This window comes from Crocuta crocuta, unplaced genomic scaffold (assembly GCF_008692635.1).
Source record: "Crocuta crocuta isolate KB4526 unplaced genomic scaffold, BGI_CrCroc_1.0 scaffold25, whole genome shotgun sequence".
Lineage (NCBI taxonomy): Eukaryota > Metazoa > Chordata > Mammalia > Carnivora > Hyaenidae > Crocuta > Crocuta crocuta.
In genome coordinates, this window is record NW_027532015.1 from 7,449,656 (window position 1) to 7,473,887 (window position 24,232).

The following is a 24,232-nucleotide window of genomic DNA, read 5'->3' on the forward strand; positions in this document are numbered from 1 at the left end:
AGACAGTGGACATGATGCCCAAGGAAATGGACACTTTAATATTTTGGTCTAAGTCACCTGCTTTATCTGCCTCAAAGCTCATATAGTGAAATCTGATGGCCCCTCTCTAGAACCACACCCTCAGTAACTCTGCAACTGCTCTTATCAAAGAACTGGGATCTAATCCCCATACCTAGCCTTGCAATTTGCTTTGACCAACAGAATTTAGTAGAAATGGTATTGTGCCAGTTCTCAGCAAAGCCCTCCTTTTGCACACCCATACTTGGGTCAGTGTAGGGCAACAGACCCAGTTAGCTCACTAGTGGGTGAAAGAAGCCAGCCAGGTTGCTGCAACAATCCAGACCAGCCACCCCATGCTATTCAACAGCCAGACAACCACAGACATATGGGCAAGTCCAGCCGCGAGCAGAAGAGTTCTCCCCGATCAGCTGAACCTCACATCCCAAGCTAAAGACCTGCTTGTACCGAGGTTTGATGGCTGCCACACAGATTTGCATGCCAACAAACAACAAACACCCCAGGGAGTGGACATAGCACAAGTAGACTGGTTCCTCACATCCACCAAGGGCTCGCTCCTATCACTTAATTAACCTCACAAAAACACTAGATAATATTGTATGCAGTGAAGTATTTGGATCCCACCTATAGTGCTGGGTAGTTTGGGGTTAGTGGTGTTGTACTGTATTTACATTAAATTTTCAACTAATGAATTTAGAAAGGCCTCTGAAATAGCTGGTTGACTGAAACAGTTGAATGGGGGACAGCAGAGAGAAATCCAAGAGCAAACTATTCTTTAAAAATGTACAGGTGGCGCCTGGGTGGCTCAGTCGGTTAAGCATCTGACTCTTGGTTTCGGTTCAGGTCACGATCTCATGGTTCATGAGTTTGAGCCTCACATTGGGTTCTGTGCTGGCAGTGCAGAGCCTGCTTAGGATCCTCTCCCTCCCTCTCAAAGTAAATAAATAGATTTAAAAAATGTACTTATAATCTCAATGATAGAAATAACAAGCTAAAGGTTTAGTGTTTTCTCACTTTTCTTAACAAATACCTACTCAATAGGTCACTGGAATTTAACAATTGTTTCCTTAAGGAATGCTTAATGTGACTATTACTTTGGGGTAAACAGGATGTTTAAAATGTATATTCCTTAGAATGTATCTGTCTTCTTCTAACAAATTACATGTTTGGGGATTCTTCTATTGCATAGATAGCTTTTACTTTTAGAATCAAGTAATACAATTCTTGTATTTCCTATAAGATGGCTTCAGGAATGGATTAAACATACTACCAGAATAGTTAAAACTCAGTGCATGTATAAAAAGCACATTATTTAAGGGCATGAAATCAAAAGTAGATTTGGAAGAGGAATCAAGTAAATACCAATAGCACCCAAGTTATTAAAACAAAATATGTTTTCATATATGTTCATGTATATGTTTTTAACACCCAGCATTATTCTTCCCTATCTATAAGCTTTCTATTTGTAAAGGGAACTGAGAATTATATAAGTAATAGAGAAGAGAGGGACACACAGAAAGATAGTAAGAACAAGTGGAAGAATGTGTTCATTGTGTAGGAGAGAAAGTAGAAGAAAATAATAGCTTTATCATTATACAGGCTCTTTTCATATTTTATTTTCATAAATGTACACTCAAACCTCAGATTCTTTCAATGGACACAGCTCAAGAATATCAAAGTCATCTTGTGTTAAAATTACTTTTATTCAGGATGAAAAATACAACATGTAACCAGATTAGATGATAGTCTATGATTAGTTCTTTACCACCTATTTCAAAAGAACTACATACTTATTTCCCCTTGTTGTTACTGTGATATATTTTTTTATTTATTATTACCTAGAAGGTTACAATGTAGGGTTTTATGTAGCTTTTCCTTAATAGCAGATAGGAGACATGTCACACACAATTACAAGCAGAAAAAAATTAATACATAACTTTTCAAAGTAAGAACAAGGAAGACACCAAATCTACAACTTGTCATTCAGAGTTCAGGGAAAGTTTTTTTCCTTAAATAGGTGCTTTTCTTGGGTTTGATGTGGCCTGATAAAAGCTCTAGATTTTGCAGACCGCAGCGGCATAAAGCTATTTCCAACACAATGGATGAAGATGGATCTGAGGTAGAAAGGTGGTCATGGCTTTCCTCTTATATAAAACAATTTTCTTCTCAAAATATCTATGCTGCAAATAGACACCCTTGCCCCCCAACCCACCCAATCTATTCTAAAAGAATAGCAATTTCTAACTTTAAGCCTCCTTCTGGCCAAATCCCAGTTCAAGAGAACCCAAAGTTAAAATGTCCTGATGTTTTAAATGCACATACACTTAAATCAAAACACATGATTTTCTTTCTTCTTCTTCTTTTTTTTTTTGGTTTCTCTACATTTGGTAATTACATAACATGTCTCAACTGAATCAATTAAATGTTAAATCAGAAGCTGAACCAAATACCTAACAGCATTTACTCAAAGGCAGGGGTACCACCATCTAAGCATAATTTCATTCCTCTATGAAAGCGGTGACATAGGCTTTTGATAAACACCCTTTCCAAATATATTGATCAAATGAAAAGTAATAAAAGATGTAATCATTCACCCAAAAGGTAACATGAAACATGCATTAAATTTGTGTCTGCTGTCAGGAAGAAAAGAACTGGGAGTTTTGAGAATTACAAATGGCTTGAGTATACATAAAGAAAAGTATACATAAAGAAAAATAAAATTCTCTTCAAAGGGAATTCGAGACAAAGATGTGTTCTGGTAGCACGATTAAGTAAAGGTCTGCTGTGTATTTAATGATGAAAATCAAGACTTAGCAACTAAGGAAATGTAATCCCATGTTTTCTTTCTGCGTTCAAATGAAAATATACTTAAATGGGTAACCTTTGGTAAAATGATCCTTGAGACTATTATAATCCTGTTCTAAGTTTCCTCTATCATATATATTGGGACATGAAATAAATAAAGAAATCAAGATCTGCTTATTACATGGAGCAGGGAAATAAAATGCTGGAAACAAATCCCAGTAGGAATGCCAGTTAGGCCCAGTAAAAGTTGGGACTTTTACTGTGGTTATCCAAGTGGTCAATAAAGAAGTTAAACGTATGATGTCAAATAAAGTTAAGTGGCACGTAGCGATGTAACCTAATTCAATACATAAATATTTAATTGAAATATATGAACATTAATTTGGCCAAATCATGGAAACAAATATAGGAAATCTATGTGGACATGTGGCTGGTGAATTATAAATAACCAAAACATAATGGTAAAAGAGTGGAAGAAATAAATGAAGTTATTGTACAAGGTTAATATGAAGGAATGCAAAAATGTAACATTGTTTTCTAATTCTTATGCAGTTTTTGTCATGGTTATTAAAAAGAAGGTATAATACTAGAAAGCCCCCACCCACTTTCCCAATGCTGTATACAGTATACAAATCAGTGACAAATGTAATACCATTTCCAAATACCACTCTGTTCATTAATTTACAGTTGCATAGAAAGGGAAGAAGAAAACAATAAACAATAATATATGATTATTATAAAAACAAAATATCCTTTTCTCTTTGGATAGTCAGTGTTTTACTCCTTCAGTAGAACACACAGTCAGCGCTCAACAGCATATTTCAAGGAGCCATGGAGCTTCTGATTAAATGGAACTTGGAATTGGCATTTGCTGAAAAGGGCAACACTGTAAGTAAGGAAATGTCGACTGGCTAGATGAATACTTCACATTGCCTGTGGGAAGGGAAACAGTACTGTCAGAACAACATTTACGTAGAACACTACAGGTAGCAGAGACCCGTCAGCTCTCTGGGAAATAAAAGTACTTCTTTCAAAACTAGTCAAACCCCATTTTGCTGTGTTCAAAGGAGACCCTTTACTTCCATATGACTTTTGCTCCCTGAGATGAAGTCTTTCTCTTTCATCCCAAAGGCGTCTAGTCTAGTCTGTTTTTTATCATTGCAGACAATGTAAAGGAAGTTTGGAAGACTTTTCTCTTGCCCAGGCTGGAAACGAAGTTAAAATAGAGAGGACTCAGCTTTTTCTTGCTGGAGGTACCAAAGATGAGTGAATTAGGCTGGTGCAAGCACCCTATCTTTCCCTGGGGGACTGTGGGAGGTCTCCAGCTGAGGGGGTATCCTTGACAATTCCAACTGGTCTCCAACCCAAGCTGGGGCCCAGACAAGAGGCACGAAAGACAGTAATCAGAGTTTAAGGACAGGGCCAATACATGTAGGCAAGAGAGGATATAAATCCGGGCTACACTCAGGGGAATGGCATCCATCTTTTGAAGGCAAGGTCACATAGTTGGGTCCATCACCATTAAAATCCATGCCCTTCAATTCTTCTCTGAATGTATGCTCCAGATACTTGCTCTCATCAATATCAGGCTCTCCCCTGAAGACACAACTTCCTCCAAAACCATCTCGCATAGGATTATTTTCTATCTCCTACACTCTTCATGTATTGAATAGATCCTTTCTAGGTCCACACTGTTTTTTTCAGGCCTTTTTCCCTCTCTCTCTCTCCACCCAACTGTGAATCTCATGCCATCAGATTATACCGCCCATTCCATAGTCATCTTCTGACCCCTTGGGTCATGTTCCCTTACTTCTTGAAGAATGGCTCACTGCCGTCATGTTAAAACTATGTTTGCATCCTAGGGATTTCAATGTCCACACAGATGATTCTTCCAAATATTTGGCCTCTCAGTTCCTTGAACTCCTCCCCTCCAGGGAACCTGTCCGCCACCCTTGTCTATCACTCAAAGTTCCAAATGGACCATCACCAATACCTCAACCCCTCCACCACTTCCAATTTCAATCATCCTGTCTTCTGACAACCACCTTACTTTCCCACTTGCTTCCAGTAGGACCCCAATACCATCCACCATTAGCTAATGTCATCCATTGTTCCTCCCACCTTTGTTCTGTCTCCTGCACCTAATATATCATGACTTCTTTCCATACAAGCTTGGATACCTTGCTTAATCATCATTATACCTTTGCCTCTTCCCTTGAATAGTTTTACTCTCTTGGCCAAATCACAACTTCAATTCTGGTTAAATGCTATACTCAGCCTGATTCTGGTGCCTGTGCTTATGAACTTGAATGTGGCGACCAGGAGACAACACACAGCCTTGCAGACCAGCCATTCATAAGGAGGCACTGTAAGTCATGTTCAATGCTGCCTGGCAGTCACACTATTTCCCTGTCTGTGATTTCCTGATCTCCAAGCAGCTACAGCACGTCGTCCAGTCTCTCCTCACACCCCTGGAACCTCCTCCTGGTCTCACTCCCTGCTGAAGCCCTAGCTTCTGACTCACAAAGACAACACAAGCAACAGAAGATGATTCTTCACGACGAAGTCCTTCCATCACCCGACCTCTCCCGTCACAGCTGCTAATTGACTTGAGATTCCCTTTTCTTCCCTCCAGGTCCTAAAGACCTTCTGTCTGAGCTTCTCCTTAGGATCCCAGCCCCTCTTGCCATCAAGACAGTAACACAATCAGAATGTTAAAGATTAACAAACATGTTCATGAAAGAAAATGTTCTCCAAAGATTTACTGTGGTCTTGTGGCTCATTGGTACTAAGGGCACCTGATAAGGAAAATACTGGAAGGTAGAAAGTCATAGCTGCCAACATTTCTCAGCATACTTTCCCCTCCCCAGTCTCAGCAAATTTTTAAATGAAGAATCAAAACTTTTTCCTTCTCAAAGTAACAAAACCACTTTGGGTACCGCTGCAGTCACTGTTCTTAAGCCAGTGTTCTGTGACAGCTATCGTTAAGTACATATCTGGGAGAACAGTGCTCAGCCAAATCCAGACAGGGTAGCTTTGCACAGTATTTATGCAGCCCTTAAAAAGCTGTTAGAAGACAAAGGATCGGACACTTGGTATCCTGGGCATCTGGAAGAACTGGCTTGGGAAGGGTTCCCTGGAGACTGACAAACTGTTGTACAGAATTAACTAACATTTAAATGTCAAGCAAGTTTACTAATTTACATGGGGAATAAAATCTAGCACTGAAATCAAAAACAGCTAATCTGTTTACTTGAGGTTGTAATCAACGACACCTGAGCCAATCAACCCATTGACGCTTACCTGTGGTTTGCTGGGGAGATTGGCTGAAAGAGAAAACAAAAGAAATCAATTGAAGGTGCTACGGTGATTTTGCTGGTCCCCCCTCTCAGGCGTGCAAAAGTGTGGAGTGTACGGCTCTCAGCTGTTGAATGGGTGCTAATAAGAAAATAAGAAAGGGTTTTTGGCTTTTCTTTCTTTCTCTCTCTCTCTCTCTCTCTCTTTCTTTCTTTTTTTGGCTAGAAGTTTTAACAAAGACTAGCTTCTTTTCCCTAGTTTCTCATATCCTATGTCCTTTAAGATATAAAAATTCTACCAAAATATGTGAAACATATGCTGGCTCTCTCAGATAAGTCCATACCGAAGCATTCAGTGAATAATTAGTTTTGAAAAAAAATCTCTAAATTTCCTCTTGAAATCATGCCGTGTATTTGGTTTATGTATCCGAACACAGCAAGTTCTGCATATTTTGCTAACTAGTACAAATTCTGACTAGCAGGTGATCTGGGAAGCAAAGGGGCACGAGTGTTCAGTTTCTGCCTGCCCTGGCTCACACTCACCCCAGAGGCCTAGGGATGCTGGTAGCAATGTGCTTGCCGCAGACAAAGGGCTAGCCAAATCCCCAGTCTTCTAGGCACCTGGGCTAATCACTGTGCTCGTTGGGGTAAGCACTGGAGAGGTTGTTCTATGATGTCTGATTTGCACTCGCTGCTGAGCAGCTTGAGTCCTTCCTGGTTACAGAAAGTACAGACAGTGTGGATGCCCCGGGGGCACTGTGAAGGCAGATATGGGCAGGTAGGTTGGAGGATATTCTGCACCCTCGTGTTTGAGAACATCTGGGTGAAATAAGAATCGTCCCTAATCATCTAGCATGTTGCATTCTTTCCGTCTCTCATCTTTTTGTACTGAGGAAAAAAAGAAAAAAAAGGCATCCATGACCACATAATGGGTGCTTTGTGAGGAAATCAGAGTGAATGAGAAGGGCAACTTTACGATGCCTGGAGGGAAAGAATGAGGCTAAAATCCAGCCAGCCTAATCCTACCAGATGCGTAAGTTACAGCAGGAAAACACGAGTGGACATCCTTCCCACTGAGCTATGTTGAGGGAGTGCTCCGTTGCACAGATATCAAGATCACCACCTGCATTTACTTCTCATTATACACACTTCTCTTACTATACTTCTCTTATTTGTAACACACAGCCAGACTCAAACAGAAATTGGATCCATGTTGCTCCAAACCAGCATTGAGAGCCTTATAGCTCTTTATCAAATAAAAGGCTAAGGGTCTTCCCCTGAACAAACTACACCCACATATTTTTAAAAGAAACCAGGAATTTCTTGGTTTTTGGTAGGTTTTGAGTTTGTGATGAATGCCACTCAAGTCTAATAAACAGGCAATTCACAGTGAAAATATGCCTGTAGATAAAAAGTAATTTGGAGGTACCTGGGTGGCTCAGTCGGTAAAGCATCCGACTTCGGCTCAGGTCATGATCTCGCAGTTCCTGGGTTTGAGCCCCGTGTCAGGCTCTGTGCTGACAGCTAGCTCAGAGTCTGGAACCTGCTTCAGATTCTGTATCTCCCCCTCTCTCTGACCCTCCCCTGCTCACACTGTGTATGTCTCTCTCTCTCTCTTTCTCAGAAATAAATAGAACATTAAAAACAATTTTTTAAAGGAAATAATTTTAAAAGCATTTGTTGGTCTATCAATCAAAAATCTTCAGTACTAGTATCCTCAATATTTGGATGACAAATGAAAAACAGAGAGGATTTTACATAAATAAAACAGAGTTGTTAGTGAAAATTTTAGTATGTACATTAGTTAATCGGCAACACAATTAAATTCCCTTCATTAACACCTTGCATGAAAAGATGAAAACACCTTCCTCTTTGCTCTGGAACTTAATGTAAATCAGTAAAAGAAGACTTTAAAAGTTCATAATTCAAGGATGCTATCAGGAACAACTCAGATATTAATTGAAGACAGAAATTCTAAAGTGTTATGCACAGCAATGTATAGGCACAAAAAAATTGCCATGTTTAAGTAGGCAATTCATGCAATTAGGATTTATGATTATAGTTTCATTTTAATTCCAGGACTGCCGAGAGTGTAAATTCACTTGTGACCATGCTAATTTTTAATCCACAAAGGATCAAAAGTCAAGATTAACATGCAGATCAATTCATTGTATTCTGGTGACAAGCAGTTTTAAAGTTCTCATTACTAACAGGGGCTCACGGGATTGGTCTGGCATTGGGAGAGTGCCAATCTGATTTGCTTTGAGAAATCATCCAAAGGGGGTCAGGAAGCTTTGGGAATGCAAAGGTTTATTAAAATATTTGCTAGCTGAGCAACTTAAAAGGGGCAACAAAGCAAATGAACCCTACAAACCTTCTGTATACTATCTTGGGAAACTACCAACTAAACCTTCCTGGTTAGAAAATATAATTATCTATTCATGCATTCATTCAATTCAGAAACATGTATTGGGCATAAAGTCTAAGGGAGGTGCTATATCTTTTCTGCAACAATTTTTAAAAGGTCTAATAACTTTAGACACTTTAAAAATATCTATCAATTTTATAAATAAACAAATTAAGCCTTTCTTTTTAAAGGGAAAGCTGTCCCTATCTTGGAGATTAAAAAAATTTTTTTAATGTTCATTTTTGATGACAGAGACAGAGACTAAGTGGGGAAGGGACAGAGAAAGAGAAGGAGACACAATCTGAAGCAGGCTCCGGACTCTGAGTTGTCAGCACAGAGGCCAACATGGGGCTCAAACCCATGACCCATGAGATCATGACCTGAGCCAAAGTCAGGCGCTTAACTGACTGAGGCACCCAGGTGCCTCTATCTTGGAGATTTTTATCTCCAAAATATCGAATAGAAATATGACAAGCACAAATGAAACTTGAACAGCAGAACTTCAGAAACCACCAATAATAAGATCTAAAATTCAGGGCATTATAAAACAGATCATTCATCATTTCTTACATGAGATATACTTGAACTCTTTAAAATTACACATGACTAGTAATGCCCATATACAGAAAATTATATTTATGTTAAATAATTGTGAATGTACAAGCTTAAGGCTATGAGAACATGGGGCCAGCATCCCATTGAGGAATATTAGGGCTCCATAACCCACCTTCACAACACAAACGGGCACAGGTGGAAAAAACACCAGTACATAGTAGGAGTTCAAACCTGCCATGTAGGTCCCACTGAAGGTAGACACTATTCTCAGGAACCAATAATATCTGTTAATAATAAATAGGAATTTACATGTACCCTTTAAGGGAGGCCATAAAATGAGATGAACATGCTCATTTCTTTTTTTCAATCATTTTTGTCTTGCGATTTTTATATTTAATTATATTCTCTTCTAAAATATGACAGATTAGAGTTTTATAATATCTAGATATAAGAATATATTATGAAAAAGATTTAAGAGTAATTATTTTGTGACAAGCTGTTAAAAAAAAGAAACACCATGAATTTTTAATATAAATATTTTAGGGGCATGTGGGTGGCTCAGTCCGTTAAGCATCAGACCTTGATTTTGGCTCAGGTCATGATCTCACTGTTCATAAGATCAAGGCCCACATCAGCTCAGCACTGATTATGTGGAGACTGCTTGGGATTCTCTCTCTCCCTCTCTCTTTGCCCCTCTCCAACTCACTCTGTCTCCCTCTCTCTCAAAATAAACAAACATTTAAAAATTTTAATGCGGAGGGGCACCTGGGTGACTCAGTCGGTTTAGCATTCGACCTGAGCTCAGGTCATGATCTCAAGGTTTGTGAATTCAAGCCCTGCATCAGGCTCTGTGCTGACAGCTCAAAGACTGGAGCCTGCTTCACATTCTGCGTCTCCCTCTCTTTCTCTCTGCCTCTTCCCTGCTCATGCTGTCTTTCTCTCTCAAAAAAATTAAGCTTAAAAAAATTAAAAAAAATTTTTAATGTGGAAATTATACATCTATAGCCACTGTCAAGCATTTAATTAAACATATTTCCTATCCTAACTCTCATTGCCAACTGACTTTCAAATGGAACATGTTCATCATGACATTTAAATGCAAACTTCTAAATAGGCTTTGATTTACAGAATTTGTTCCTAACTAATTAATAATTTGGATTTAAGCTGAACTAAAAAGTAATTTCACTTAGAAATTGAATCTTGAAATGCTGGGTTTTATAGAGAGTAAAATGAGGTTTTATCTAGCCATTAAATAACATACAAATCAGAATCAAAATCTCCCTAGAAAGTTCAACCTTAATAGAAAGATTTGATCTGCTCATCTACTGTGCCTGTAACAGCACCTAGAAAGTAAGTAACAATCTGATAGCATAGGGGCTTCAGCTGATCCTCTTAAGCCTTTGTGAGACTCTAGGAGGCCAAAAAAGTATGTGTGCATGTGTATGTGTGTGTACGTACATACACACACATACACATTTTGCACACATGGGTACATGTTTTTGGGGAGTGAGTATAGGGACTTCCCTGTAGTAAATACAATTCAGGAAACTCTGAGAAGTATAATCACAGATAATAACTGGAAAATGACACATTCCAGAGTATAAATATATTTATGTGCTTATAGAAAATGTACTATGTCCTTTAGGAAAATACTTCTGAAAATTCGGGGAAGACTATATTTCAAAGCGCTATTTCCACTTCCTGATAATGATGGCATTTTTATAAACTGCAGAATTGTAGAAGTTGAAGCATATTTTTTAATGAAGTCAATATATCTTACTTAACTACCTTCCTGGTAATGCCTTTTTTCATCATTTAGGATGGTATTTTCTGAGGACAGGATGAAAAAGGGGGAGATGAGATGCAGTTTTACATATGTACTACCATATATAACATAGATCTAATATCTACAGTAGTATACATAATACTAAAATCTTACTTCAATGGCTGCCTAGATTTAAAAATCATTTTGAGTGGAAATCACCCTAAAATTATGAATAATATATTTGTATTTCCTTAAAAGATTATTTAAAATAAGTTGTGGCATTACGTGGTTAGCATGCACACAAGTACACAGCTGCCTTTTGAAACTGCACAAGTGTTTCTGGTGAGAGCTCAGTAGAAACTGTGAGACGACAAGAGGCTGAATTTAAAAAGTTTGGGGGAAAATCAATAAATAAGAACATTATGTAATTTCCTCTGGGATTTGGATTGCTTTCATTTGATTATTTTCTGGCTCTTGGTTGTTCATATGGAAAAGTCACAGGGTCATAATCTGCGATGCCACCAATTATTTGGCCTTTATGCAGTGACTGTTTCACTCCATGAGAAGAGAAAGCAGAAGAAAGAAAATAAAAGAGAAAAAAAATATCTGAAAATAATCCCCTTCCAGAACTGAATCTGATGACCTCAAACAACAATGTCTGAAGAAAAGAGAGTGGGGGCGGCTGGCTGGCTCAATCGGTGGAGCGTGTGACTCTTATTCTAGGGGTTGTGGGTTTGGGCCCTGCATTGGGTACAGAGATTACTTAAAAATAAAATCTTTAAAAAAAAAAAAGAGAGAGGGGGAATTACATCAGAAAGGACTATTTTTCATGCCTTGTTTGGTACTAAAAGCTCTTTTTTGAAGTAGTAACACATTTTGCATGGAAGAGGGTAACTTCTTTTAAAGCGACTTGTTTTATGTGTCTTCATGTGACCATTCAGAAGGCACAACGAAACCTCACAGAGAGCAGCACTATCACTCCTGCGCAGTGACGTGATGGTAAGTAGGCTGAGCTTCATTTGCTCTGTCGACATATAGAATGTTTGATTTATTCTCAAATCATATTCAGTCCTGTTTCTAACATCGGCTTTGGCTATCTTACCAGATAAGACAAAGGGCCCCAGCAGGAAAAAAAGAAATGGAAGGGAACAGCGGAGTGGAGGTGCCAGGATCCCTCATACTCACGGCAGCTAGATGGAAAGGTACTGTTGATCTGCTCCATAAACTCCGTGAGGTCCGTGCTGGTGTCGTGTGGGGGTGCCAGCAGGTCCTCTGCCGCTGGGGCCACAGAGAAAAAGAACAACAGACGTTCTGAAATGTACCTCCAGCCTTCCACCAAAACCCAACATTGGGAGAAAAATCCTAATCCTGGGCTCTAAATATCAGCATGAAAAAAGGTCTCCTTGAAAAGGGCTATTTTAAGGGATAATAGCAAAACCACTTTTGCATCCATTTGTTGGTAATATAATTCATAGAAATAAAATGTATTAGATGTTTCTGTAGGAAGAGTCTATGCGCCAAAGGAAAATTTATGAGTGAAAGATAAGCAACGCAGTCATCTTATTTCAACTTGTTAGATGGAATTCCATTAGTCTGCATTTTAAGTATTTTTTCATATAAAAAAATATTCCGCCAGTTTCTTTCTCCTTCCTTCATTCTTCTTGGAGATTTTGGCATGGGCTAACTTACACTGCTACAAATCTAGAGGTATTTTAGAAGATACTTTTTACTTTGATGTTTTTTATTCTATAACCAATAGCAAAACTTAAAACTTCTTTAAAACGATTAAGATAATATTACTACCTTAGGTTTCCTTCTGACTAATGCAGCAAAGTATATCTTAGAAACAAATTAATTTGGTTAAAATATATCATCTTCAGTAGAGTTTTAGAACTGAAATTTCATCAATAGCAAAATGTCATTCTTGAATGCTGGTTGACAGAAGCTTTCCTAATAACAGTGACAAGTCCCCTTTGTGACCAATGAAATAGGCTGGGTGAGACCTTGGCCTCAGATGGGGCAGGAAGTGTGGCAATATCTATAGGGATGAGGATGGAAAAAGCAGAATATTAATTCCCAGACCCGGGCAGAGAAAACCACACTTGGTATATAATATACTTTAGGATTATATTCTGAATATGTACAAATATAAATTTTAGAGACAGAAGATTTATTAAAAAAGAAAAGAAACATTCTGAAGGCAAAGCCAAAATTAAATTGTCGCTCATTCCAAAACGAAAAGAGCACTTTTCTTCATCTTTCACCAAAATTCAATCCACTACTACACAGCACATAAGTAAATCTGTTATAGATTCTTATTCTGAAATGTTTGCTTTTATGGTCTTGTTAAAATGTCTTTGTATGCAGCTGAGCACAAAAAGATTATGAAACTCCTTTCTGCTCTAAGGTACCGGGGAATAAGAATGTGGTTTAAAATGAAAAACCAACCAATGGCGAAGTGCAGAACAGAGCAGGGGAGTTAGCCGGGTCTTGGGGACACCAACCTGCTTGGTGGAACTGTGGGCCAGGGTCTGGATCCAGCGAGTAGGTCAGTGCAGACGGCTGAGGTGAAGCCCAGGAGGAGACGCCATTGATTCGGGAATCGGATTCCGGCTGCAACCACATGCAGACGTTAAGGCAGAGGATGGATTCAAATAACACATTTCTGTTTCTTACTTCCATGGATAACTGAATCATACAGAGTTCTTTGGTCTCAGACCCCAGAGCACAGGTTTTCATCAGTTTGGTGGGTTCACTAGCACCTCAGCTGGGTACTGGGAGGCCACTTCCCTTCATTTTGGACTCCTTGAACAGCTCAGTTGGTTATAATGTGAGATTTATTTAGCAGTGTCAGTTTCATCCCTCAACTGTGCTTTTACTTTTATGTCAACCAAGTGAATTTAGAAATAGGTTTCATTCATCTGTAAAAAAAAAAAAAAAAAAAAAAAAAAGGAGCACTGCTTCTCATACAGTAAATATCCAGTTTCAAAATCAGCTCATTTGTTTATTTAAATCAATATTTAAAGGTGGTATTGGAGACTTAAGGACACAATTTTGGATTCACGTGCTCGAATTCAAACTCCACCACTCAGTACCTACCTAATTCTGAGCAAATTTTATAACCTTCTGTGTCTTGGATTCTTTTTTTTTTGAGAGAGAGAGAGGGAGAAAGAGAGAGTGTGTGCAAGTCAGGGAGAAGGGCTGAGAGAGAATCTCAAGCAGACTCCATCCTCAGTGCAGAGACTGACACAGGGCTTGATCCCACGACCCTGGGAATGTGACCTGAGCCAGAATCAAGAGTGGGATATTCAACCAACTGAGCCACCCAGGTGCTCGTGTGCCTTGGACTCTTTATTTGTAAGCAGGAAAGGACAGTAAAACAAATGCCTGTGTTAAAGGTTTTTGTGAGGAGGGTGATCAGCTAGTGTTTTCTCCGAGGTTAGAACAGAATCTGACACCTAGAAAACACTTTGTAAATGCACTCTGCACAAAGCTTTGAAATGGTGATGGATAAACTGACAAATATGTAGTCAAATTAGAGAGTGTGACTCATTTTCTAGGGAATGCATGAAATTACAATATTTTTGATGCCGGCTTTTCCATTAAATTTATATTAGTGGAAGCCTGGAGCTCTGCCAGTTTTTACTATCAGGTAAATTTTCCATCTACTTCTGGCATCCATGCTATATCATTAAGAAGAGATAAGAGGTCTACAGTCTGGGATATATAAAGCCACTTAGATATCAGCCATCTCTAAGAGCATTACTGTGCAATTCTGGGGGCATATGAGCCATTAGGCAGCTCTGTCTAATGGGGTGGTGAGAGTTGGGGGGAGGGCATGGAGTAAGCATAAGCAGAAGAGCCGTTTGCTCTCCAACAGGCTCTGGCAAATAAAGATTGTTTTGTTTCTGCGATGATTCTATCGCTGAACTCGGTTAATGATAGTACTTCATACTGTAAATCAGAGATTCTAAGAGACAATTCCTCCTTTACATCACAGGGAAACTTCAAATTCACAGTGCTAGAGTTTAGCTTTTCTAGTGTATGTGACTGGCAGGGAGGAAGGCTCAAACGTTCCAGAAGACTTAAGGAAAGCTGGGCTTTGGGGCATTCCAGGGGAAGCACTGTTTTCTCATGAGGCACCAGTTGGAGGCCCAAAGTAAGCCTTCCCCAAACAGTCTAACATAAATTCTGAAACAGTGACAGACATACAGAAAGGTATATGGTCAAAAGTGGTGATTTGTGGCCTGTTGTGTAGGTAATGCAGAAATTACACTGTTTTGAATGATCCTGACAAGTTAAAAGATACTGACAACAACTATGACATGGTGGTTTTTTGAAATTTGAGAAAAATCACTGGAGAAAAAGTTATTTCTGTCTCTGGATAAATCACTTCTGGAGAAAGGCATGCCTATTCACTGCCTGGGGCACTACACTGTACAGGCCAGAGAAAAAGGCAAAAGACGACATGAATGTGGATGTCAGAGACTTTTTGAGAAAGACAAAGTCTAGCCCCATCTGTGGGGATTCTACCCAATATGCACCTGCTACCCAGGTGTCTTCATTACTCGTTCTGTTGTTATATGACTCTTATTCTTTAACTGCTAAATGTAATCAAGTGCTTAATTCTCTATGGCATTGTGTGCAAGTATGTGCAATACTATCTTGTTATATTTTGGGCCATCTTGTCTTGGTCCCTAATAAGATTGCAAGCACCAAAAAGAAAAAAAAAACTCTGTCTGATGCCTCTTTTATATCCCAAAGGACAGTATTTTTCAAAATTGTGGGCGATTACTCACTGATGAGCTATAAAATTGATTTGATATGTGCTGACCAGCACAAAGAAAGAGAACAAAAAAAAAATGGAAGGGACACAGAGATAAAGAAAAACACAAGAAGGAAGATAGAAAGAAGGAAGGAAGGAAAGAAAGATGGAAGGAAGGATGAGGCAGGCAGACAGGCAGGGGGGTAAGAAAGAAAGGAAGGAAATTTAAAAGTAGAAAATAAGAGACAGTCTTATTTATAATTATTATTATTTTATATTCACCATATAGATATGCATTCCTCATAATGTAAATCCTATTTCTTATTGTCAAGAAACTATGCAAATTGCCATAAAACATGGCCCAGTGTTGGGAAATGATAGCTGCACATTAATAAACATCTGTTGCTTAATTTCTTGAAAAGAGCTCACTGGAAGAAAGGCTTTAGCTGTAAGAGTTCCGATCACTTCCTTCCCCTTAATCTCTAGAGTTTCCTGCATGTAATGTATGCAGATGTGTGTTACAGGGTCTTTTCCTTTAAAGTATTCAGAAGTGAGACACATTTCAGTGTTACCAAAGAATGGGAAATTCCATCTTAAGTGGGACAAACACACTTTTTGAGCGAGTGGAGGGTGTGATACTTCTGTTTGAAGAGGGATTCCTGAGTCAGGTGTGGAGGTGAGAGTCTGCAAGCGAGCCTCTCAGCTGATGCTGGGACCAGGCTCCGGGAGACAGACGGGTCGGGAGGGGGCATGGGAGCCACGCTGGGTTCCACACTCTACCTGCTCCAGCAGCTGTCGAAGGCGGTGGAGCTGAGACTCCAGCTGCTTATTGTGATCTTCTAAAATCTGCATCCGAGCCTCCAGCCGACCTTTGTGCTGCCTGAGGAGCTTTGCTTCTGCTATAAGTTCTGAGTCCTCAGATGTGTGGTGAGGAGATACGACAGAGTCTGGAGGTGACCCGACAGGGAGACCCCTTCTCAGGTGCTGCTCCTTCAGCTGCTCATATTCCACCTGCAGATTTCTAGTGCAGAAAAGGAACAAGTGGAATTACTACTGTAGGCATGGTTTTCTCTCTGGAACCGCCCTCGAGCTTCAGACTGAACCCAGGTGACGACTTCTTAGGTAGAAACTTAACAGTGAGATGAGTAAGCCTGGACAAAACTATGGCTTTAAGCGAGTGTTCCCTGAACCCTCAAGTTCATAATCTGCAGCCAGCATCCCAGCTTGTTAATCTCCTATAAAATTTTGACTCTGCCTTGACTTCTTAGAAAACACTTCTGAATAAAGAATGGGCAGGGGTCATACTGAAGTTATTATTAAAGAATCTCCCATTAGAAGTTTGCCCAGGGGAACAAGTCTCCTTCTCCCAGGCTGCACACACCTCTGTTCTTCCTCCAAGTCAGCAATGATCCGCTCCAGTTCCCCGCGTTCTTCTCTTTCTACCGATTTCAGGATCTGAGCTGGACTCTGGGGCTGGCTGACGGGGGACTCCCCTCCAAGCGTCTGACAGTATTGCTGGATGAGGGCATGTTCATCTTCCCTAGGGAGACAAATCACACACACACACACATTGAGGCTCATGTCTGTATGGAAGTGTAGTAGAAAAATGATGATCGGGATGGTTGCTGGGCCAAGTTTGCCTTAAAGCTCAATGTCCCTCTATATCTCTTTGAAACTCCAGGAGGATATTTGGGGCACCTGGCTGGCTCAATCAGAGGAGCGTGTGACTCTTGATCTCAGGGTCATGAGTTCAAGCCCCACGTTGAGTGTGGAGATTACTAAGATAAATAAATAAACTTTATTAAAAAATAAAACTCTAGGAAGACATTTATCCAAAAGGTAGGCAGACTACACATACCAACGTTTCACGTTTTACCTTAGACTAACATGTACATATCGGAAACCTCAGTAGAGATATTCTCCTCAGGGGAGGTATCAAATAAAGTAAAAATCAAATCAAAGGTATCAAGTAAAGTACTTAGTTAATACAAGAGACACTGTAGGCAAAATCAATAATTGAATGCCAAAACAACAGATTAGTAGACTTAATCATAAATAAACTGCTCTACATGGAATATTTGTATATCGCCGAAATTCATATGTGGAAACTTAAGCCCCAGTGTGATGGGACTTGGAGGGGAGGCGTTTGGGGGGTGACTGGGTCATGAGGGTGGAACTTTATGAATGGGATTAGTGTCCTTGCAAAGGACAGTCCAGAGAGCTCCTGTCCCCTTTCTGCCATCTGAGGATACAGGGAGAAGAGAGCCGTCTATGAACCAGGAAGAAGGCTCCAACAAGACCCCAAATCTGCTAGTACCTTGATCTTGAACTTCACAGCCTCCAAAATTGTGATAAATAAATGTTCTTATAAGCTGCCCAGCCCATACTACTATGTTATAGCAGCCCAAATGGACTGAGGCCTCAGTTGATTTCACTGTCTTTAGCATTTGGTTGAAAGCCATTTCAGAATGCTTTGTAATTCACGGGATGGAAGAATATAATCCTCATATTCTTTTATTCAAATAATATAGCAAAAATTGTCATTATACATACTTGTAAAACATCTGCCACATTTTTACTTGATATTACCAGCATGTCATCACTAAGATGACTCATTTTGCATTAAAACAAGCAACTATAGTTACTTAGATTCTTCTTTTCTGACTACTGGTTAATGAATTAGACATATCAATCATGTGGTCGAATCTAATGACTGGCAGAAATGGAAGCATAAAGAAGACAAAACTATACACTTTTGAGAAGAAAATGCTCAGAAGCAAGCCTGGAAGGTCTTCCCCTCATTTATGGGGAGATCCAGTCTACTCTCTCTGTACTTGTGCAAATGACAGACCTTCTGGCTAATGCTAGCTGGACAGTCCAGCTATAGAATTAATACTTTAGCAGATTGAACCTGGTGTGTTTTGATGGTGTTTGGTAAACAAATTCTGGAAGGTATGGATTTATAGGATAGGGCTTCAGAGAAGCATGTAAGTAGTTCTTAGAGGATAAAATGGAGCTGTCTCACGATGGAACCAGCTCCTCTCAAAGTGGTGTGCCTACAAATGTCCCTTAGCGACCTCGCCCGTTGCACTGGGGTCAGAGCACATCCCAATGCAGTCAGAAGGAGACCGCCGAGCAGCGGTAACAGTCTGGGACCTCTTACTCATGCCCTGCAGCTGACGACCAGCACTTGATACTAGGTAAGATCTCTGATTCCTCCGAGTCTGATTTGAAAATCCAAACCTTCGTGACCACAGTTTACTGTGATAAAAAGGGGACTTTAAATTGCATCTGATAGTTAGCAAAACTCATAGAAAAGCTGTGTCCTGAGCACTGAGATCAGAATGATATGATGAGGCAAATGAAAAAAAAAATGAGTGTTAGGCCTGCAGAACAGCCAAATCCAAGGTTCAGATGAACTACTGATTGATTTCTTTTGCTTCCTTGATTGGTAAATCCCTCCCTCTCTCTAAATTTATATACGAAGATAATATAAACATTGATACCTAACCTTCCCATCCTTCTACTAGCAAATTCAGAAGGTGAGGAGTAGGACCTTTAGCACACAGTTAGAAACTGGAAATAAGGAGCATGGATGGGATAAAGACTGAAATAAGCCATGGAGTCACCCTTTGATTACCTTTCCTGAGAAAATGTGGTATCCCTGAAAACTAAAGGAGCCTCTGGGGCACCTGGGTGGCTCAGTCGGTTAAGTGTCCGACTTTGGCTCAGGTTATGATCTCACGGCTCGTGGGTTCAAGCCCCGCATAGGGCTCTGTGCTGACAGCCAGCTCAGATCCTGGAGACTGTTTCAGATTCTGTGTCTCCCTCTCTCTCTGACCCTCGCCTGTTCACACACACTCTCTCTCTTAGAAATAAATAAAACATTAAAAACATTTTTAAAAGAATATTAAAAAAAAAGGAGCCTCTAGAAGAATCTCATGCTTGTTCCTAACTTTAAAAGGATGTGGATAAGAGGAGGGAACAGGTATGGGGCCACTGTAAAGCAGCAACATTTAAAAGCTCCTGGGCTGCCCTAAATCCGACAGAGATGTGGCAAGGGTGTGTGCGAGGGAGGGGCGTCTTCCTCATGGGAAATACATGGCCAGTGCCTTAAACCTAATTGTGTTATGAAGGGGCAGGAGCTGGCTATCAGGCTAACGTATCAACACTGTATGACAGCAACTAACTGCTAAGGATGGCAAGACTTAAACACAGTGTTCCTTATCACCGTCAGGGTTTGGAGGCGCTTTATCTGGCTCAGGAGGAAAGAGAATCCACAGTGAAAGAGGATTAAAAAAGAGAGTTCTAACATATCAAGAGGAAAAATACAAGTATAAAGACACAGTGGGCATAAAGTAAAGTAATAGCAAAGTAAGAGGGTAACTGAACTTTTTGTAAATATTTCTCAGGCTGAAAAAAAAAGAACTATAGAAACTAAAAAGTCTGAGTATCAAAAAAAAAACAAAAACAAAAACCCAAAAAACCCCAAAACAGAAACATTCACATAAACCCCCATGAAAATTTCTCTATTATAAATATAATGCATCACAAGAAGTCAACCAAAAATCAAAACAGTAGATTTTGCAAGAAAAAAAAAAGCAAAAGGTTTAGCCTCCTACTCTACAATATTCCATGCTGAAAGGCTATGGAGCAATGTCTGGAGTCCTAACCCAGGCATTCATATGACCATCCAGATTGCACAAATGTGCAGCAAAGCACTTTGTCAACAGAGCAAAAGAAAGAAGGCACAAGTTAAGGATAATGCAAACTAGAGAGAAAAAAAAGCAGATCTTAATCTCAGGGATTGCAATAAAATGTAAATTGATTTTCATATTGGTTAAAAAGAATTTTTTTTTAAAGAGAGATACAGGTTGCGAGTGGAGAGGGGCAGAGAGAGAGGGACACACATAATCTGAAGCAGGCTCCAAGCTCTGAGCTGTCAGCACAGAGCCCAATGCGGAGCTTGAACTCATGAACCGTGAGATCATGATCTGAGCCGAAGTTGGATGCTTAACTGACTTAGCCACCCAGACCTCCACCCCCTCCAAAAAAAAAAAACAATTCTACGGTTCCTAGGAATAATTCACCCAAAAGAAAATAAAAGACTAAAAGTAAAGTTAAAAACATATATAATACGGACAAGAAGTGCTAAAGGAAACCTTGGGTCCCGTAAGTTACCTGGTAGGTCTATGATATGACTGAATCCTGGCGCAGAGCTCCTCCGTTGTCAGAAGGTATCATCACATCATTATTGCCCTTAGAACATTCATGGCAGCATGTGTCTGACTCAGGGACTATATTTATTGCTCAATATTAACGCTAACTAAATTTTTGTTTTAAAGATTTGGGGACTACCACAGGGAAACAAATACACACACAAACAAGTCACAATTACATCTGAGATAAATTTTGTTGTAAACATTGTCTAGCTTCATTTCTTCCAGGAACTTGATAGAGTTTAACAGAGTATTATAATTATCATCATCACCACTATCATTACATTCTTTTATTAAGGAATATGAAAGGGATTTAAGGCAACTTCTTTAAAAAAAATCATTTATATATAACATACAATTTTAGCCCTAAGTGTTTTTCACAGATTATTAGGCCTAAAAGTTAAATATAAAAATACATACATTCAAGCTCTTAATTATACATAGTAAAAACCAAGAGCCTTCCCTTTAAGTACGGATAGTATATGAAGTACCAGATTAGGGCTTTTAAATGTCAACAGTGCTAAAACAGAAAAGGTTGCAAAAATATAGGTCTGCACCACTGAAATACCCTTCAGTGGACTCTGTTTATACCATATTTAAGTTGCGTAAAGTAAATACTATCTGGATTACAAGATCAGTACATATCAGATGACAAAAGAAGTGTGATTCATTCGACGACCTTCTGAAAGTACTCAAGACATAAATAAATAAAAATAACAATAATTTCCCTCCTTTCAAGGATCATTCCTTTCCAGGCTTCAGGGGTGCAAAGAGCAGTGCCAGTGCAAACCACACCAGGCTCCCAAGTTTGATCTTTCCACATAAACAATGTCGCTCCAAGGGCAGGCAGCAGATGGGAAGAGACACACCCCCATGGCAATGGCCTGGGGATCTCTCTTTGAGTTCCTGCTACTGAGATGCCCTAGGGCTATCTTGGGTCCTGTTTTCTGTTTGAGTCATGGATGTTTAACTCCTCCTAGGAAATTAATATCGTCACAATTAATGCCCTTTTAAATTCTCTGGAGTCAGATTTTCAGGAGGAAAGGGAGCACTGAGAACTGGGTGTATATGGGGAAGAGCTGGGAGGCTGATTTCTCGGCTGGGGAGGCAGCAGTCGATCATCCATGGGAGCGCAACAACTCATTAACCAGCTTCACAGAAGATGAACGCAGTCGGGAGCCAGGGAATTGGTTCCACAGACCAATCAGAGGCGCAGAGAAAGGCTCACACCACAGGTTAGGATGGCTGCTTTTCAAGATACAAATGACTGAAAAGACCTTGGGTAACTTAGAATCCCAGGTTCGAATCTCAAAATTCACACCTCAAAGCACAGGAATCTCTTTTATCACCTGTGGCTGAGATCATCCCGAAGCACCTTTAGCAGACGGGTCTTAGAGGGGCTGAATTACAAACTCTTCTGGTTAGGTCTCGACTGGGAAGCGGAGGCTTGCGTGGAAAATGGGCAGGATCAGGACAAGGAAAGCGGTGACGCCCAGGGGAATTGAAGATGCTCTGATCCGCCACCTCCTTGCCCCCGCTGCGGCGCTCCCATCTGGGAAGCCCTCCCCACTAGGTGGCGGAGGTGACCGAGTGAGCTGGTCAGGAATGCTCAGGGGGAGCCAGGCTGCCTGCATCTGAACCCCACTTCTGACTATGAAACCTGGGCAAGCCTCAGTTTATTCATCTGTATAATGGTGGTCACAGAAACAAGAGTAGCATCTCAAAGGGTTCTATGAGGATTAAATAAGCAAAGATGGGCAAAGTGCTCAGTAGCTCTCATTACACTCTGCACTCTGCAGGGAGAGAGAGACGGTCACTCTTCTTATTCAAAAGAAACCTAATAGTATTTTTATGGCCTAGACTGGAATAACAGAAACCTCCACTGAAAAGGGCCTAGAGGAAAGGTGGAGAATTCAAAATTAAGAAAAGTTCCAAAATGTATTGTAGAAATTTGCTAACTAATACCACTTTTTTTTCTTAAGGCACTCTGAGTTAGGTTTTAATTTTTCCCAACAATGAAATTGCTAAGATTCTGATGCTGGCTGCCTCAGGACAGACCTAAGAGTGAAACAGAGGAGCCGCTGAAACCTCATTTAGAAGCTGGCGATACTGTTAGGTGGTGCAGAAAGCTCTCCTGTATCGTCTCAGGATTAATTCATGACCCTGTCAGTGCCGGAGCTTTAAGAATTTTCCAGGGAAAGGCCAGGGTTACGGTATGTTACATACTTCCTGCCACTACAAGGTTAGAGTATGTTATATACTTCCTGCCACTCCAGGAAGGTCCTGTAAGAAACAAATACTCTGAAATCAAAGAAGGAACAGCGTAACAGCGTCCTGTTAAGAGCAGTGAGCATTTCTTCCTAACAGCCTGTGATCCAAGATGCTACAGTATTAGATGGGAAACACAGAAGCACGGTCAGAGAAGCAAATAGTGAGGCTTGGTTCCTAAGACTTACGTCACAAATTCTGAGGAGCGCTCTCAGCGCAAAGGAGGTAAGAAGCATCCTCATTGGAAGGCTCAACCCACTGGGAGAAAAGCTATTTATCCTGGTATGTGTAATACTGACTTACTTTGTCAATTCAAGAGTACCGGTTGCAATGGAAATGCTTAAATAAGTAAATATTATACATTTAAGTGAGGAGAGGTGGACCACTCCACATCATACTACTGGATTCCAGATCCAGCATAGGGCTTCAATGACTTAGTTTGCAATCTTACATTCAAATGGCAGAGTCACTGCCACGGTCATAGGAAAAGAACCCCAGAATACTCAATAACTCAAACTGAAAGAGCAAAGCGCTTCCAGGACTGATCAAAATAAGATCTACTAACATATTCACTAAGAAAATATTAATGCAGCAGGGACTGGAAAATGATTTTTTTAGTAGCTGAGTGATACATTCTTATAGTGTTAACTGAACATTACATTTAAGGGAGAATCTGTTTCCTTGCCTTTTCCAGGAGTTAGAGGCCACCTGCATCTCTCTACTCTTAAAGCTAGCGGCATAGCACCTGGAAATCTCTCTGTACTTGACCTCTCCTTTCATGGTGATATCCTTCTCTAACTGACTCTCCCCACCTCTTATAAGGACTCATGGGATTATATGAGGTTCACCCAAATCTAGGATAATCTCCCCGTCTCAAGATCCTTAACTTAATCTCACGTGCAAGGTCTGTTTTGCCTTATAAAGTGACACATTCTTAAGTTTCAGGGATTAGGATGTGGATTTCTTTGGGGGGGGGGGGGGGGTCATTATTCTCTCTACCAAAAATGTTCTTCCCATGTTTCATTTCCTCTGTAGAAACACTTATCCATCTCTTCTCTAGCCCGTTAAGATTCATGAAGATAGTATTTACATCTATAGACATTTACAGTACTGGGTGTGTGGCACTGGAATGCT

General features: G+C 40.0%; 1 protein-coding gene across 3 annotated transcripts in view; it reads right to left on the reverse strand.

Annotated features, from left to right (window-relative positions):
• Window positions 1-1,691: 1,691 nt before the first annotated feature.
• Window positions 1,692-24,232, reverse strand: part of UTRN (utrophin) — a 563,065-nt gene continuing 540,524 nt past the window's right edge. For all 3 annotated transcript variants that reach the window (XM_077776104.1, XM_077776105.1, XM_077776103.1), the window contains 6 exons: window positions 16,993-17,151; window positions 16,392-16,632; window positions 13,351-13,459; window positions 12,032-12,124; window positions 6,127-6,149; window positions 1,692-3,756 (listed from right to left, as the gene is read on the reverse strand). In XM_077776104.1, the coding sequence (XP_077632230.1) occupies window positions 3,748-3,756; window positions 6,127-6,149; window positions 12,032-12,124; window positions 13,351-13,459; window positions 16,392-16,632; window positions 16,993-17,151 (634 nt within the window). In that variant the 3' untranslated portion in view covers window positions 1,692-3,747. The remainder of the gene's footprint in view (window positions 3,757-6,126; window positions 6,150-12,031; window positions 12,125-13,350; window positions 13,460-16,391; window positions 16,633-16,992; window positions 17,152-24,232) is intronic.